This window comes from Bactrocera tryoni, chromosome 4 (genome assembly GCF_016617805.1).
Source record: "Bactrocera tryoni isolate S06 chromosome 4, CSIRO_BtryS06_freeze2, whole genome shotgun sequence".
NCBI classification, from domain to species: domain Eukaryota; kingdom Metazoa; phylum Arthropoda; class Insecta; order Diptera; family Tephritidae; genus Bactrocera; species Bactrocera tryoni.
This window is the reverse complement of record NC_052502.1, coordinates 76,035,735-76,053,601: the sequence shown is the minus strand read 5'-3', so window position 1 is coordinate 76,053,601 and position 17,867 is coordinate 76,035,735. Positions and strand designations below refer to the sequence as shown.

Here is a 17,867-nt window from a genome sequence, read left to right as displayed (position 1 = left end):
CGCCACATAGCGTGAAGTAGGGCTTGACTGCTTGTGATTGAAGCGTAAAACATTTATTAACTCTGGTTAAGGGCGCAAGCATTTCCTTGTTCATAATTTTTTGAGCGTCTACGGATACCATACACTTCGGACAGTTCGTGTAGCACAACAATGGTTCGTCGCTTCCGTTCTGGAAATTTCGATGTGGAAGATGCATCTCACTCCGGTCGACCTATTGTTGAAAAAGTCCATAAAATTATGGAAAAGATTGACCGGGACCATCACGTAAGCAGCCATTACATTGCTAAGGAACTTAGCATTCATCATCAAACGCTTTTGAACCATTTAAGAAAGACTAGCTACAAAAAGAAGCTCGATGTTTGGTTACCACAGGAATTGTCTGTGAAAAATTTAATGGACCGTCAACAGGATTGACGCCTCGAAAGGTTATGCTGAGTGTTTGGTGGAATGGGATACTAATCATCCACTATGAGCTGCTCAGTCTGGTAGCACAATTGATTCTACATTTTACTGTCAACAACTGATGAGATTGAAGCAAGTAATCGAAAAAAACGGCCAGAACTGATCAACAGAAACAACGCTAGACCACGCACATCTTTGATGACTCGGAGAGCTTGGCTGGAAGGTTTTGATGCATCCACCATATAGCTTTGATCTTGCACCATCGGACTACCATTTGTTTCGGGCAATGCAGAACTCCCTTAATGGAGTAATGGCTTCAAGAGAAGCCTGTAAAAATTACTTATCACAGTTTTTCGCCGAGAAACCAGAAAAGTTTGAAACTGATGGAGTAAAGTCTCTAGAGCAAAAATGGCAAAAAGTGGTCGACCAAAATGGTGCATATTTGTTCGTGTAGCACAACAATGGTCATTAAAGTTCATTATGAATATAAAAAAATACATAAGTTGAAATTTGATTAGAAATGCGAAAAAACTTTTTCGACTACCCTATATTTACGACTTTTTAGTATTTTTTTAACTCTTTTAATTTTTTGCATTTTTTTTTTCCTTAATCTAAAAAACTGAAGAACAAGTTAAGCTTGTTTTGACTAAATGTCCATGAAAACCGAATTGCAAATGAATGAATGGCAAAGACTTGTTATAGTTTCACAACAAAACAGCAATAAAATAAACAAGACAAGTCCAAAATAAAATACGAACAAAAATTAATAATTAATATTAAAAAATTGGACAAACCTATAAAAATGCTTAAATTGACTGACTGCAGGTGACACTTTCGGTTGTAATTCGTGTGCGCAGGTACATGTATGTACATATGTACATATATGTATATATAGACGTGCATGCATAATATTTTGTTTACCAAAAATTGCGATAGCATCTAAAAACATTCAAATCTCCATTTGTTATACTATCTACTGTGCATATTTGTTGCAAATTTTCACTGCGCAGCTGCGCCGCCGCATTCAAATGCTTTAAACGGTTAATTTGGACTAAAAACGTGAATTGCTTATAAGAGCAGATGCGAGGCTGCTATTCAGATGTCAAGTCATTATTTGCTTGTTTCTTCTTTATTTTTGTTGTTGTATTTTATCTGCTATAAACAACGGTGGCAGTGCTGGCGTTGACTTCATTGCTTTGCTCGTCACTGGCACACTTCACTCGAAAGCTTGCAATTTGCTTTTCTGTTTACTTGTGTGTGTTTGTGTACTTTGAATAATTCCTTTGGAAATTAATTTAGATTTACAATTGAATATCGTCGCCTAAAATGTAAAACAACATATCATAAAAAAATCGAAAATCTCTGTCAGATATAATAAACATTTTATAACCAAAACTCAAATTTTGTTTCAATATGTGTATAGGATAACCATTCGATAACCAATATATAACCATTTTGTAACCAAATCTCAAATTTCAATTTGAGTGATTTCTTTTGTATTGTTTTCTTCGCTTGAAAATTTATGAAAAGTGATGTTACGTTATTTTGCATTTTAGTTGACGATATGTAGCTTGAAAATTACATGAATTTCCATTTGAAAAATGTTAGCATTACTTTTTTCGTATGAGCGTGTGTGCTTTTATTTACATTTCTATAGAACGTGCAGCGAATTTGCGGTTTATTTTTGGAAAGAGAGTTTTTTGTGGCATTGATGGCGAGTTTCACATTCCTCAATGCTAAATTTTAAATTTGTTTACATAGAAGTAGATGAGTACATACAGGGTTTGTCCGCAAAGTAATAGGACTGACTTTCCGCCTCGACTGTACTTCGGAGCGTGCGAGCACCGAATGGATTCGGTAGAGAGTGTTTCTAGCCAACGAACGAGCGACTGGTCAGTTGTCTCCGAGCACCTGGAGTGTCAGTACAAACATTTTCGCGCGACGTGTTTCTGTGAGTGGTGCAAGCCGAAAATGCAGCGTTCGTCAAAGCAGAGGTACGTTATTAAATTCTGTGTGAAACTCAGTAAATCAGCTACAGAGACGTTTGATATGGCTTACCCAGATGTTGCTTTATGAAGAAATGGTGTGTTTCGGTGGCAGCAGGCATTTTTGGAGGGCCGGTAAGAGTTCGCTAATGAGCAAATCCGAAGTGAAAACTATGCTCATTGTCTTTTTTGACATCAAAGACATCGTCCACCATGAATTTGTTTCTCCTGAATAAACCGTCCACACTAAGTTTTACGTGGAAGTCCTCAAGACACTCAAACGAAGGGTCAATCGGGTCCGACAAGACATCGCAGCCGATTTGAAGTTGCACCACGACAACGCCTTTCTTGTGAACAGCTTCCTAACCAAGGCCGGTATGCAAACGCTCAACTCAGTCCTATTACTTTCCGGACAAACTCTGTAAAACTTTTCTGGTTTCTCGGCGAAAAACTGCGACAAATAATTTTCACAGACTTCTCTTGAAGCCAACTTTACTTCATTAAGGGAGTTCTGCATTGATTGAAACAAATGGTAGTCCGATGGTGCAAGGGCAGGGCTATATGATGGATGCATCAAAACTTCCTAGTCAATCTCTCCCAGTTTTTGCCGAGTCATCAAAGATGTGTATGGCTTAGCGTTGTCCTGATGGAAGACGAAGCCCTTTCTGTTGATTAGTTCTGGCCGTTTTTTCGATTGCTGCAACAACTGAATCTCATTAGTTGTTGACCGTAAAATATGGAATTAATCGTTCGACCAAATATTTCGTCGCTTCAACAACCCAAACAACCGGCATATCAGATCTTATTCAACTATGTTTGTCACACAACATTTAAAGACATCTCGAATCGATTTCCGTATGCGTATTTTTCCAGAGAAATGCCAATACATCTATTTTCTTTCGGTACTCACATAATTTTTGTTGCGTTTTATGCGTAACAACTTCCCACTACGCATCAATTCAACGCCCAGTTGTCCATTATGGTTCACACAGTGCACATTCCCATAACCGTTCCGTACCTTTTCTTCTTCCTTAGGTATGCGGGCTTGTGTGTGCGTTTTTGTTTATTTTTACTTATCATCAACTCAGCGCTTTTACGCAATGCGTCACGCACAAGTTGCAACATTGCGGCCAGCGTCGAAGCTGATATTACGTCGATTGATCGGACAGTTTGTCAGCCGCCAACTACTTCGACGCCAGCTACCGCAGCGATTACAATAAGCGCTGTGTTGTCTAATGTGGGTGCAAAAGCTTTCACTGGTTGTAATGATACGCGGCGTCTATAATTTCGGCGGCGGCGTAAATGCGATTGCAATGGTAGCACGCAATGAGCGTGAATAAAAAAATAAAATAAAACTATACGAAATAAAGAAATTAGTTACAAAACAACAATGAAGTGGTAGCATTAACAAATTGTAAATAATATGGGTAGATTGCAGTGCGGCAGCAATGGCAACATCAGCGGAAAACAAAGCGAAAGCTTTCGAATTTTACGCTTTTGTTATTTGTTAAAATGCCTTAGGTCCAGCTGGCCAAGTAGGAGAAATGACGAACGAGGAGTTTGTCTATGCGACCCTTTCGGCGGTCATTGACCTTTAGCGATGTCAAGACCTCATACCGACCAACAATTGGTACTTACATTTAGCCTCCAACATTAAACGGTTGCTGGCATGATTAAATGTAAACAAGGGCTGTATACAAAGGTTGTTGTCTTGGCTAAATGTTAACGAAAAGTTCTTTGAACCCATAAAATTTAAACAAAGGGGTCAATGACCTCGACAAATTGTAAACAAAGTGACCCTATAAAAAGCAAACAAAAGGGTCAATGACGCCAAATGTAATTAAAGGTTTTTATCTTAGCTAAGTGTTAATAAAAAGTTCATTGACTCCACAAAATCTAAACAAAGGGGTATCTAAACAAAGTGTAAACAAAAGGGTCACTGACCTCATAAAATGTAAACAAAGTTCAGTGACCCCTTAAAATGTAAACAAAAGGGTCAATGACCCCAAATGTAAACAAAGGTTGTTGTCTTGACTAAATGTAAACAAAGGTTGTGGACTTTGCTAAATGTAAACAAAAAGCTCATTGGTCGCATCTCTTCTAAAGATCGAAAGTGAGCTAACTTGAACTCAAGCTTTTAAAATGCAAACTCAGACGATACTCACGATTTTCGAAACAACTAAGCCAGAATTCCTTAAGGACTCACGATACGCAAAAGTGCGAAAGTTTCGTTTGGTGGTACATTGGCAACGAAAATGCGAATGTAATGGCGTCACGCACGGAGCGTTAATAAAAAATTAAAATAAAATAAAGAAATTAGTTACAAAACAACAATGAAGTGGTAGCACTAACAAATTGTAAATAATATGGGTAAAGTGCAGTGCGGCAGCAATGGCAACATTAGCGGAAAACAAAGCGAAAACTTTCGAATTTTACGCTTTTGTGATTTGTAAAAATGCATTAAGTCCAGCTGGCCGTTAAGAGGGACGCGACGCGCGAACGTATGGCTGCGCGACTGCGTGTTGACGCTGCCATTGAGGCTCGTTTTCCTCAATATGTTTCAGACACTCGCATACAAACTCAAAAACCCAATCAGAAACAAAGCAAATAAAGTAACAGCGTTCGTAAGTCCAGGTTAACGGTTCACGCATACAAAGTTACATACACTATCTTGCAACTATGCACACACATATGTTGGTATGCATGCATTTGCGCAAGAAAGTCTAAACGCGTTGAATAAAAACAACAACAAAGTGCATTGGCACTATTTGTGCTCCGGTCGAAGGAAAGTGAGTTGAATTCGATATGTAACGCTAGGCGCGGTCTGGAAAACGATTTGCTTAATTTAGCTGTTGAAACCCCCTTCCTGGGAAGATTAGATTAGGAAGGCAGAGGAGAATGAAAATTGAAGGCTTTTTTTCATCATAATCTCATTTAGAGAGTGTTTTTTTCGTGTATTTGTCCGATAATATAACCAGCACCAACCATCTTTGCTTAAAAACTTTTGGAAATTGTTTACAGTGTTTGACCATCGTAATCGAACTTTTTATAACTTCATTTTTTAAATTTTTTCTATAAAAATTGTTTTCTTGTATGTCTATGTCATTGTTATTTAAAAATACTGAAAAAATTAAATTGCAGTTATTTATCTTTTGATTGCTCCTTTGTAAAAATTAACTGTAATTTCTTGTTTGTTTAACAGCGATAATGCCGTAAAGAATATTAACATAAACAGGTTGGTTATACATTTTTATACCCTGAACAGGGTATATTAAGTTTGTCACGATGTTTGTAACACCCAGAAAGAAGCATCGGAGACCCTATAAAGTATATATGTATATAAGTGATCAGTACGTTGAGCTGAGTCGATTTAACCATGTCCGTCTGTCTGTCTGTACGTCCGTCCGTCCGTCTGTATATATACAAACTAGTCCTTCAGTTTTTAAGATATCCTTTTGAAATTTTGCAAACGTCATTTTCTCTTCAAGAAGCTGCTCATTTGTCGGAACAGCCGATATCGGACCACTATAACATATAGCTACCATATAAACTGAACGATCGGAATCAAGTTCTTGTATGGAAAGCTTTCACATTTGACAATGTATCTTCACCAAATTTGGTACAGATTATTTTCTAAGGCAACAATGTAATCTCCGAAGAAATTGTTCAGATCGGTTAACTATAGCATATAGCTACCATACAAACTGAACGATCAGAATCAAGTTCTTGTATGGAAAACTTTCACATTTGACAATGTATCTTCACCAAATTTGGTACAGATTATTTTCTAAGGCAACAACGTAATCTCCGAAGAAATTGTTCAGATCGGTTAACTATAGCATATAGCTTCCATACAGACTGAACACATAGTTACTAAAAGAAACGCACCTGTGAAGGGTATATTAGCTTCGGTGCAGCCGAAGTTAACGTTTTTTCTTGTTTTTATAGTATTTGCAATTTGATGGTAATTTCACAGCTGCAAAAGCTATTAAATTGCACACAAGTGTAAAATTATTTCTTTTTATTCTAGTATAAATTAAACTCGCCTAGACTTCTTCGCTTGCACTACCTTGTTCAAATGTTAAAGATCGACGTTTTAAATATGCAAATTGATTTTTAAACATAAAGGCAAAGTAGCTAACGCAAATCGCACAGTTTCTTATTGTACTTTGTGCCGCTCAGACATTCATTGCTACTGCGCATGAGTAATGGCGTTGCAGCCTCTCTTAGTCGCAGCTATTCTACTACTCTGTTGTGACCTTGATCGGGCAGGTAAGTTACAGTAATATGCTAATTGGCGATTTATCGAAATATTTTTGCACTTAAACAGCTGACTGCGAATTCGGCGATCGTCAGTTTACTATTGGTGAAAGCTTCGAGAATCCTGGCGAATGCGCGATTTACCATTGTGATGCTGAAGGCAGCATATCAGCGAAGAGGTAAAATATATTTTATATTTTTTCAAGAATTCTTAAATAATATTGTACGTTTACCTTTTAGCTGCGCAGAGTCCCTGCCACCGCCGAACTGCAAGACGATACCACAAGATAACAGCAAACCCTATCCAGATTGTTGTAAACGACACGATTGCTAAATGAGTCTAGTGGGCATTTAAGATAAGGAAATTCTTTAAAAAATATGTTAATTTAAAAAGATTTATGTTTATATATGTTAAATAATTAGCACTTAAAATATCAAGGAATAAAACCGAACATAACCTTTAAATTATTATGCGCAGTTAAAATCACCGTTAATTAGTATTTTGTATTAATACAGTGTTTTTGTTGTTTGTCCACATAGCCGCTGCTTAGAAGACTTATTTAACCATACTAAGTGTTGAGGGTTATTTCCGCCATTAATACACATTTTCTATTTATTCTTACCATTTTTTTTTATTTTTTTTTACTATAAACATTATGTAGTTATGCAATTATTTACTTGTGTACAATAATTTTGGGTAGAAACTCGTATACATGTATGTGTTACTTACTAATATTTTCGGCTAATGTTCACTAAATGTTTTGAGTTTAATAAAATCCCATACAGTAGCCTATTCCCTAATGTCTTAACGTGGTTGTTTTCTACTGTATATGCACGTAAAAGTCGTTTTATGTATGCCACTTATTATATTTTTCGCTTCCGCCGCGCAACGGAAATGTTTATATTCCAAATTTCAATTAATATTTAACACCCTGTACTTTTGAATTCTGAAATTCCCTACTTGCTGTTGAGGTAATAACTATATTTGGTTTTATACACTGTTAACTGACGTTATAAAGTAATTGAATTAGTAATTTACTATTTTAAATACTAATTCAATTACTAAATTTAAATAAATCAATCAATGCACCAGCTGATCGTTTCTGTTAGAGATCGCCACCGTGCTGCATATCGTGTTATCGATTTTCCTGTTGTGCGTTTTCAATTTTGTTGTCATTTGCGTTTAATAAATTCTAAAGTAGCTATTTAATAATATGTTTACAACAATTTTAAGTACTAGTTACTTATGTATTTTGTTTTTGTATTTAACGAAGTACTTTCTTGCAATATAAAATATTTTTGCTTCAATACATTTATTCATGCATCCATATGATAGTTGCAGTTTACAATCTGGGTAGATGCAAATACATACACATATACGCTTATATGTATCTATGCACATATTTTTTTAAGTATGTATATTGTTAGTTAAATCACATAACATTTTTGCTACTTATTGTTTATAAACTTTACTATTTGTTGGGTTTTACTAAAAAAATTTGTATATGGCTGTAAACATGTACTATATATGTATGTAGGTACATATATGCATGTGTATGCTTTGCAGCATTTGAATATATTTGGAACCTGAGCTAGTCTATTTTTGCAATATAATAAAATAAAACGTTAAAAATGCATAAAAAAATAACAGAATAATTTTAAATAAAACTTTGTGTTGAAATTTATTTAAATTATTTTAAAATCATAAATTAAAACATTCATTTGTATTTAAACTATTGTATAATAATAATTAAAAGAGGAAAACTTAATAAGTTGTACGAAATGAAACATGAACGATCGCGCTTTTGTAAAGCTAAAAGGCTATGTTAACCACTTATCCTCCTTTGATGACAGTACACAATTCTCACAAATTCATTTATCAGTTTATAAAAATTATTTGCATGCAATAAAAACAGACATAAAGAATCAATTCAAGTAAGAATGAAATGAATACGTGCTGAGATAAAGAAAACAAATGTTGAGCTGTCTCATCGATTCGTAAACACTGAAAATCCGCACATCATAATTATACTAAACTAAATCCTAACTAACTATTAAACTATTTAACGGCGCCATCACGACCACTGTTTACGTCATTTCCGTCCATACTATTATCGGCAGTTAACCCATCGCTCCCCAGACAAAGGCTGTCGTTTACTCTTATGCCGCCGCCGTCTTCATCAATCGCCATGTCTCATTGACGCGCTGAACGTTCTGTTTCCATGAGGCACTCGCGCACCAGGATACGTGCATGCACAATACCGCGCTTTAAACGCTCAGTTGAACTACGTGAACCTGTATATGTGGGTCGTATATCACGTCCCATTTCCTCAATCACTGCCAGCAATTGGGCATACTTGCTCAGCCCGTTGCTGGCCGCTGACGTGCCCGCCGTAGGCAAATTGGCCGTGGAAGTCATCGGCGTAGTTATGTTGGACGATGTTTGTGTAGTTATGACGGGGGACGTGGATTGTGGGTACTTTAGTTGCGATTGTGCAGCGCTTAGTATCGCCGCTGCATTGCTGCTAACGTCCAGCGCACCACCGACAATCATACCACCGTTTCCAACATTAACTACACCGATGTTACTGCCACTACCAATAGCATTACTGCGACCACTACTATTTGGAGTGCCGCTACTATGGCTAGCACGTTGCGTCGAGGCGGGTGAGGCGATAGTATTCGATTGCTGTTGCAGCAGCGCCAATTGCGCTTGCAATTGTTGTGTGTACTGTAGAGCTGCAACTGCGGCAGCAGCTGAGGTGCTTGTGGATTGCTGATGATAGTCACGGTCACGCTTACTATACAGTTCACGCCCGCTGCTGCCACTACTTTTGCCACTGCCACCACCGCCGAGCACACTGTGATGCAGGTCAAGCACCGTGGTGGCGCTTGATGAACTGGAACTCGCACCGCCACTGCGATCACGAGGTGGATGGTGAATGGCGGAGATTTGTATTTGAGGTTGTTGTTCACGCTGCTCTCGTTGTTGCTGATAATTGTAGAAATTTTGTACTTGTGAACGCGGTATTGGGGTCACTGTGACGTCACTCAATTTGGACTCTACAGCTTGTATGTCCATGATATCCATATCGCTGGTGACGGTTTGTGGCAAGTGTGCTACCCGTAAAACAACAAATTAAACACTTTATCAATAATATCGTTGTGTTTTGATAATAAAAACTCACACTCACGTTTATAATTTGCAAAAAGAAAACAATGCAATTCACTTGAAAATGAGAAATGAAAATTTTCTGCTCGTTGCTCTCGTTTTGCCTTCCACGCAGGTACTTTTACTCTTTTTGCTGAATTTTCGTTACGAACGTGTGGGGGAAAACGCAATTGCGTGAAAAAAGCAACGTAAATTGTGTGTGAAAAAGCAGAAGTATTCAGTATTTAGACATTCTATACAGGGGGGACGAGCGTTTGCCAAAACGGCGCGAATGCTTTCACAAAACAAAGACGTCAAAATGCCACAACGAAAAAGATTACGAATAACTACGAAAAAAGAATTCGAGATAAGGCGAAAAGCGCGCGTATGAATGCATTAGCCACAGGGTTGCAGTGTAATATACAATATCAACAAAGCAATGACTTGTCGACTTCATAAATTACGAATCATGTATAACTATATTTTTTTGGCATATTAACATAATATTCACACGTAAATGTATATATTTAAATGCATTACGTGTAGTTGACTTAATAAAAGTGTATCTAATTTCAGAAAATATATTTCGATAGTCCATCTGGCATTACGTTATTTGGTCCATATCTTTTTCTCCATTTTCCGCTAATAAAAGATCTCAGCTGATACAATGCGTTCATCCACACCACTACATCTGCCTACCCTTTCTCTCACACATTTGATTATTTGACTATTTGGCTTTGCAATGATTCCGATTTTCGCTCAAATCGCTCCAACTGTCACTTCGCACACATATGCAGTTTTGTTGTTATTGCTTTTGAAGTTGTTCGTGCACTTAATTTTTTGTCAGCCATAACCGTCGCAACATTTGCAGTGACATCTGGTCATAATAAAGTTAAAAATCATTTGTTAATTGTGAGTTTTAGTTATTTTGGTGATTTAGTAGATAAGAAAAACACTTAAATGTGTAATTGACTTTGGTAGTGCACACTGCATTGTTTAAAGGTCGGTTTTTAAATTATAAATCTGCAGCGTACAAATAGTTATGCGTGTTTTTTTGTTTGACTGGCGTTGCTAACGTCTTGTTATTGCTGCATGCCGTCATTGCAGTTTTCAAATCCTAGTCTTGCTGACAAATATTCAACGCTTTGGGTGCGGTAAAGTTGTTTAATAATATTCAAGTAGCTAAACTATGCAAAAAAGGTTTCTATATACATGTTACTCTTCCGGCATTAGTTAAGGGTGTATTTGCATTGTACAATTGCGAATAGTCAATCAGCTGAAAATGCGATGTGAATCAGTATGAAATGAAAGACATCGGAAAGGCATTTCATAGACACATAATTATGAGAGACTCACACTCTTTAGGCGAAAATATGCAATGCAAGCATGAAATATTAAAAAGTGCTAATTCCTGAGTTTATGTTTAAAATTGATCAATTATTAAACAATAAGAATACTCATTTAAAAAATGTCGCATTAAAAGTCGTTTAACAACACTGTAGTTATGTGTCAAATTTTTGTAAAATGAGAGAGTTTTTATATTTGGCAGTCGAAAGAAAATATTTGTCAGTTAAAAATAAAATCTACAACTGTTTCGCTTATCGAAAACAATTCTTTAGCATTTTGCATCAAAATTTATTAAAAGATTTAAAAAAAATCATTAATTGCATTTTCTTCCTTTTTCATTATCATAATTTTTACAAATCCCCCACTGCGAATCTTGATTTGCAACGTTATTGTGTGGTTCGAATTTGACAACACTGGCAGCGAATACGGAGAGGAATACAAAAATAAAATAACAGCTATTATTTAAAGAAATTGCTGAAAAAAGAGACCGGATAACGAATGCCAATTCGTCGCTTCGAGTCTCGAATGACAGTTGAATTTCGAATCAGCAGCGAATTAGCGCAACACCAACAACAATAGACTGTGCACTAGCAAAAGTAACAACAACCACAGCAAAGAGTAGAAAAAGAAACAAAAGAGAAAGAACGAACACTGGGAAACGAGCAACAATTCAACGAGTGAATAATTCCGCCGGATCACCGCGCGCCGCGCAGCTGTTTATATTGTCTACGTTGCTTTTGTTTCTTGCTTGAAAAGCCATACACAACCGCTGCCAAAGAAGCACAGTCGAGCTTAGTGAGTGAGTAATCGTCACAACGGAAAAAATTTTTTAGTGAAACCCCCACGCTGAGGTGTTAAAATCGAATTAAATCCTATAGAAAGTACACAAAAATATAGAATTCAATACATACATTGGTAAGAAGACACAAACAAGAAGCTAAAAAATATCGGAAATCGAATTGATGTAGCAAGTAAGTGCCCTTTCGTTTGCAGTCATTCAAAGCATACGAAAATCAAAAAAGAAGAAAAAATCGCTCCACTACATTGAAAAGTGCACACCACAGCCCTAAATTAAAAAAGAAAACATTGAACGCCGCAAACCAAGCCGTAGAAGCAATAGCATTTAAGATTAGCTGTAGTTGCACAGTCGCAGAAGTGGACAAGTTCCAACTCCCACAATGGAATATATTTCAGTTGGGCAAAGCGTTAAAATTAAGCGCACAGATGGCCGTGTGCACGCCGCAGTAGTGTCGAAAATTAACGAGTCTGGCAAATCAATAACCGTGGAATGGTACGAACGTGGCGAAACTAAAGGCAAAGAAGTAGAATTGGATGCTATATTGTCTTTGAATCCGGAAATCTTACAAGATCCTGAACCGGAACAAAATGCCGCGCCTGAACCGAAGAAACAAGCAACTGCGCCAATGAATCTTGCACGCAATGCCACGCAAGGCGCAATCGGACATCGTACCAATCGAGCCACCATCAACGCCACAAGTCTACTCTCATCGTCCGCTGTTTCTGAACATTCGGAGAATATACCACCACCACCGACAACGGGTATAGTGCGCTCGCGCACTACTAATAATGCAACACGGTTGGCCTCAGCTAGCGGCAGTGGAAGTGGTGGTGGCGGTGGTATTGCCATGAGTACCAGCGCCGGCAACTCCTCTTCAATTGCTTCTAATTCAGTGGCAGGCAATGTAGGCGCACGTCGTTCTTATGTTGTTAAAGAAGTTGAACGGCTGAAGGAGAACCGTGAAAAGCGGCGTGCCCGTCAAGCAGAAATTAAAGAGGAAAAAAATGCGCTCATGAATCAAGACCCTGGAAATCCTAATTGGGAAACCGCACAAATGATACGTGAATATCAGAACACCTTAGAGTTTAATCCACTTGTTGACGGACAAGTCTATGAGGATCACCAAATCACAGTATGTGTACGTAAGCGACCGCTCAGCCGCAAAGAAATAACAAGGAAGGAAATCGATGTTATTTCAGTGCCGCGTAAGGACACGCTCATCGTGCATGAGCCACGCAACAAGGTCGATTTAACGAAATTCCTCGAAAATCATAAATTCCGTTTCGATTACGCATTCGATGATCGCTGCGACAATGCCATGGTCTACAAGTGAGTACATACATAAACTACCACTCATGTACCTATACGTAAATATATTTAACTTCTACCTACTAACACTTATTTGGCAGCAGTTGAGCGTTTTTTACAAGTCGGCCATTGGCGCTAGCAAGGCATTTTATTTCAACGTTGCTGCTATTGCTCACTGTAATTGCAAACTTTCGTGATTTTGTTTAATGCTTTTAGACATTTGAGAGTGTGTGTTAGGTTACGTAGCAAGTGTAGTTGTTTGGCTTGCCAGCTGGCCGGATCACTGACTTCACCAGCGCTTTTGCTCAAACAGCCAAGCCACCAGTCACTGCCGATGTCTGTTTGCACGTATGTATGTATGTGTGTGTGCATATATTTCAAGTCGTGCTGAACTCCATATGTTCTTTGTTTACTAATGCCATAAATGCTGACTAACCAACCGACCAACTGTGACACTAAGCCTTCCAATTTTTTTTTTCACTTTCTTGCTTTATTGCCAAGGAAAACTAATGAAACACAAAATGTTTAAATGTATTAGAGAATTTTCCAAATCTTAATAATAGCAGAGAGCAGATGTGGCAAACGTTGGCGTATTCTTGACAGTTGATATTTTCTCTGATCGTTTAGGGCGTGTTAGTGTATGTTGTGAAAGTCAAGAATGATAGTAAAAAGCAGATTAAGGAAGCTATGAAGTGAAATAAAGAAAGGCGGTCAGTCATAGTGCTCTGCGTTATTTACGTTTCAAACGAATTGAAAATTTACTTTTTTGTAAAGCTTTAAATATAACACTATTTTCGTATATTTGGTTGCAGCGCTGTCAAAGAAGTTGTACGCAAGTAGTTTTGAATTTGCGGTTTTGTCAAATGAATTTACTACTTGCGAAACTTCCCCCCTGTAACAACAAGCAAGCTTGGATATGTACAACCCAGGTTAATATCTTTATTTTTGATTTTTAGTTTTTTTTTTATATAGGGTTGCACTACGCCTATTGGGAGGGCATTTTGTTTGTGGTTTTTTACTTCAGTCATTTCTGCATCACATTCATTCGCTTCGTATACACTTCATGGCAACCGCTTGAAACCACTTCTAACCAGTTCTATATACTATAACTTAAGGCCTTTTGTTGGCAACGTAAACAGTTTGTTATTGTTGCTATTGAATTTGCTGCATGGAAAACGAAAAGAGCAACGAAATCAGTAGCCATTAGCGTAGTTTGAGGCAAATTTTGATACGAAAAATGTATTTTGTTTGCTATTTGCTATATGTTTCTATGTATTTGCATAGCTGGTACCTCGGTAACTCAAAAATTGCTCTACACGCTTGTCTTCAGTTGAAATGGTCATTAGTCATAAATGTTATTATTGTTTGTATGAAGTCAAGCTTCTATGTAACCAAACATTTTGTACGCAGCCGGCAATTTTTGGCAGTACACATATGCACATACATTATAAATCTTTCTAAGACAATTTAATACTAATTTACCTATTTTTTTTTATTTTGTTTTTATTTACTTAGACATATCGGTTTCGATTAACCGTTTCCATGAGTTACAATTTAAGAGCATCCAATTGGTTGCATAGAATCTAACCCTATTTGCCATTTGATTTGAAGTAAAAAACGTTGAACATTAACGAACTATTTACTAAGTTACTTGTGACTCATTTGCTATTTGTTGCATTATTACTATATACAAGCCGCTTTTATTTATTCTTATCAGTTAAATTTATATTGCGAAACACTTCTCATCGTCTGACACATCAGTGTTAATTATGATTAAAAAGATAACAAAAGCAATCTGATATTTGTGCAGCACTTGACATCCACAATGTCAGTTTTTAAATAACCTTAATACATTTTTGTGGCCAATAGCGATTTTCGCGAATTATTTGCTAGCAAATCCTCCTGAAAGCAGGTTAAATTGAGATAAAATAAGCATATTTGCTACTATAGTCTAGGATTATATTTCTTGTAACACATTACTCATAATTTCTATTCGCCTTTTTTATACCTCAACAGGTACACTGCTAAACCTTTGGTTCAGACAATTTTCGATGGCGGCATGGCGACATGTTTCGCCTACGGCCAAACGGGTTCGGGCAAAACGCACACCATGGGCGGTGAGTTCAATGGTAAAGTGCAGGACTGCAAGAATGGCATTTACGCAATGGCCGCACGCGACGTTTTCACTTATTTGAAAAGTCCGCGTTATCGTACGCTCAATTTGGTTGTGTCCGCTAGTTTCTTTGAAATCTATAGTGGCAAGGTATTGCGAGAAAACTGTTTACCATTTAGAAACTCATACTAATATATTAATATACCGTTTCTGTACATATAGGTTTTTGATTTGCTCTCTGACAAGCAAAAGTTGCGCGTACTCGAAGATGGCAAACAACAAGTGCAGGTTGTGGGCTTGACTGAAAAGGTTGTCGATAGCGTCGAAGAAGTGCTCAAACTTATACAGCATGGCAATAACGCGCGTACCTCTGGGCAGACGTCGGCTAACTCCAATTCGTCGCGTTCGCATGCCGTTTTCCAGATTGTCTTGCGTCCGCCAGGTTCAACTAAAATACACGGCAAATTTTCATTTATCGATTTAGCTGGCAATGAACGTGGCGCCGACACATCATCTGCTAATCGTCAGACACGCATGGAAGGCGCCGAGATTAACAAATCACTACTCGCGTTAAAAGAGTGTATACGTGCTTTGGGTAAACAATCGGCACACTTGCCATTCCGTGTTTCGAAGTTGACACAAGTATTGCGCGATTCATTTATTGGCGAGAAGAGTAAGACGTGCATGATAGCGATGATATCGCCCGGTTTGAGTTCATGCGAACACACGCTAAATACATTACGCTATGCGGATCGCGTTAAGGAGCTTGTGGTCAAGGATATGCCAGATATGATGCGCGAAGGTGATGGTGAGCATGCCATAATGGAGGAGGACGAAGATCAAATGGTCGTACAGAATAATCGTTCGCATAATCATAACATTAACAACAATAATAATAATAACAAAAACAATGGACAGATCTCGGAGAATGATTTGGCGTTGTTGCGGTCACTAAGTGTAAGTAATTGATGACTACTATGCTTTGGCATCATTTTAACAACAATTCTTCACATACAGGAACACGACATGTCAGACGAGTTGCTGGTGCAACACGCAGCCATTTCGGATTTGCAACAAACCGAAGAAATGGTGGTGGATCAACATCGTTTAGTCAATGATTTTCTCTCACAATTTTTGCCCGAATCATTGCGACTCTATGATCTTACCAATTACGTTGATTATGATCAGGATGCCTATTGTAAGCAGGGTGAGGCGCTTTTCACACAACTTGCCGAACTGGCAACCAGTTGTCGAGACTTGATGGCCGATTTTCGTGCCAAAATGGCCAAGGAAGAGATGTTATCGTGTACCGTTAAACCGACTGGCGGCAAGCGTTAAACGCACAGTTGATATGTGGCAAAAAATGCACTGTTTAGAAAAATAACAGCAACAATAACAGCAGCAAAAACATATATATAAATGTATTAATATAAAAGAAGACATTTGTCATCCAGCAAGCAAGCATAGCGGTGCTGTATGGATAGCAACAAGGAATTAAGAGAAGAATAATCAATTATGATGTTTAAGAACAACAGCAACAACAATATGTAGGCGCAACAACAGCAGCAATTAAATGATTATACTTATATAGAGATAAACTATGAAACAAACAAAATACTCCTTAAATCTAACGCACCCACATTACGAACACAAAAAGCGAAAAAGGAAACAAAACAAAAAACTATATTTGTACACCCTATTCCAGTGGCAAGTAACAAACGTGATAGGCATAAAAGTAAATTGTGGTGTTTTGCATATAAGAAAAAACATAAAACGCTCACATCTGCAACCGCATCCAAACATTTATTTTGAAAAACATCAGCAGTTGCTTGCAACAGCCATTCTCATCGTAAGTTTACTGATATTCACCACGCACAGCTGACTGCCCAAACCAGTTATTCATACGTACATACATATTAACTTTTCCATATTCATCCCACGCTCATGCTCATACTCAGTCACTCATTTCTGAACACAAACACACACACACACACGTGCCCATTACGGCAAATCTACGCGGGCGCTGTTAACGCTGTATACGCGTAGACGTTGATTTAATGTTGATGATAATGATGTTGAAGTTGAATATGCTTATTATAATTTTAATAATAATTTTTTCGTCTTTTACCTTTCTAAGCTATTTATTTTTTGAATTAAAATTGTTTATACATATACATACATAGATACATACATACTTGCATAGCTTCAAACGTGCAAAATGCAAAAAAAAAATTAAAAAACTTGAAACTAAGGAATTTTATATCTGAATCCAAGTATTATAGTATGCGTTTTTGTCCCGTCAACGTTGTTGTAGTATAAGTGTCAGTGCGCTGTGGCATATAAAAAGCGTTTTACGCGTAGAACTTTTACAAATATGCGCAAAAATAGTGAAGACTTTGTCAAAAAGTAGTTACAAAAAGGCATTTAATTTGCAGCAAATAGAATGTTATGAAAATAGTTTATATAAACCAAAAAATCAAAAAACTTGCCAACTCAATAATT

At 37.4% G+C, this 17,867-nt stretch overlaps 3 protein-coding genes across 9 annotated transcripts in view; 2 read left to right on the top strand and 1 right to left on the bottom strand.

The window, feature by feature from the left end:
- The window catches only part of LOC120775071 (venom peptide Pc-like), a 31,122-nt gene extending 24,010 nt beyond the window's left edge, over positions 1-7,112 (top strand). Inside the window, exons 3-6 of one of the 2 annotated variants that reach the window (XM_040105062.1) lie at positions 5,590-5,622; positions 6,418-6,659; positions 6,718-6,826; positions 6,888-7,112. In XM_040105062.1, coding sequence (XP_039960996.1) covers positions 6,596-6,659; positions 6,718-6,826; positions 6,888-6,981 — 267 coding nt within the window. In that variant the 5' untranslated portion in view covers positions 5,590-5,622; positions 6,418-6,595 and the 3' untranslated portion in view covers positions 6,982-7,112. The remainder of the gene's footprint in view (positions 1-5,589; positions 5,623-6,417; positions 6,660-6,717; positions 6,827-6,887) is intronic. The other variant, XM_040105060.1, reaches the window with a different exon arrangement.
- A 1,215-nt stretch (positions 7,113-8,327) lies between these two features.
- LOC120775070 lies at positions 8,328-10,535 on the bottom strand. Of its 2 annotated transcripts, none has more exons than XM_040105059.1 (2): positions 9,836-10,535; positions 8,328-9,767 (listed from the first exon to the last, which is right to left on the bottom strand). In XM_040105059.1, the coding sequence occupies exon 2, from the start codon at positions 9,736-9,738 to the stop codon at positions 8,842-8,844; it is 897 nt and encodes a 298-aa protein (XP_039960993.1). In that variant the 5' UTR covers positions 9,739-9,767; positions 9,836-10,535; the 3' UTR covers positions 8,328-8,841. The 2 variants fall into 2 exon arrangements, with proteins under 2 accessions (XP_039960993.1, XP_039960992.1); XM_040105058.1 differs by having other exon boundaries at positions 9,842-10,535.
- Positions 10,536-10,644: 109 nt separating this feature from the next.
- Positions 10,645-17,501, top strand: LOC120775066 (kinesin-like protein Klp10A). Of its 5 annotated transcripts, none has more exons than XM_040105052.1 (5): positions 10,645-10,710; positions 11,566-13,273; positions 15,269-15,515; positions 15,588-16,322; positions 16,383-17,501. In XM_040105052.1, the coding sequence occupies exons 2-5, from the start codon at positions 12,324-12,326 to the stop codon at positions 16,701-16,703; spliced, it is 2,253 nt and encodes a 750-aa protein (XP_039960986.1). In that variant the 5' UTR covers positions 10,645-10,710; positions 11,566-12,323; the 3' UTR covers positions 16,704-17,501. The 5 variants fall into 5 exon arrangements, with proteins under 5 accessions (XP_039960986.1, XP_039960985.1, XP_039960983.1 ...); XM_040105051.1 differs by lacking the exon at positions 10,645-10,710 and adding an exon at positions 10,716-10,800; XM_040105049.1 differs by lacking the exon at positions 10,645-10,710 and adding an exon at positions 10,885-10,947.
- The last annotated feature ends 366 nt before the right edge of the window (positions 17,502-17,867 follow it).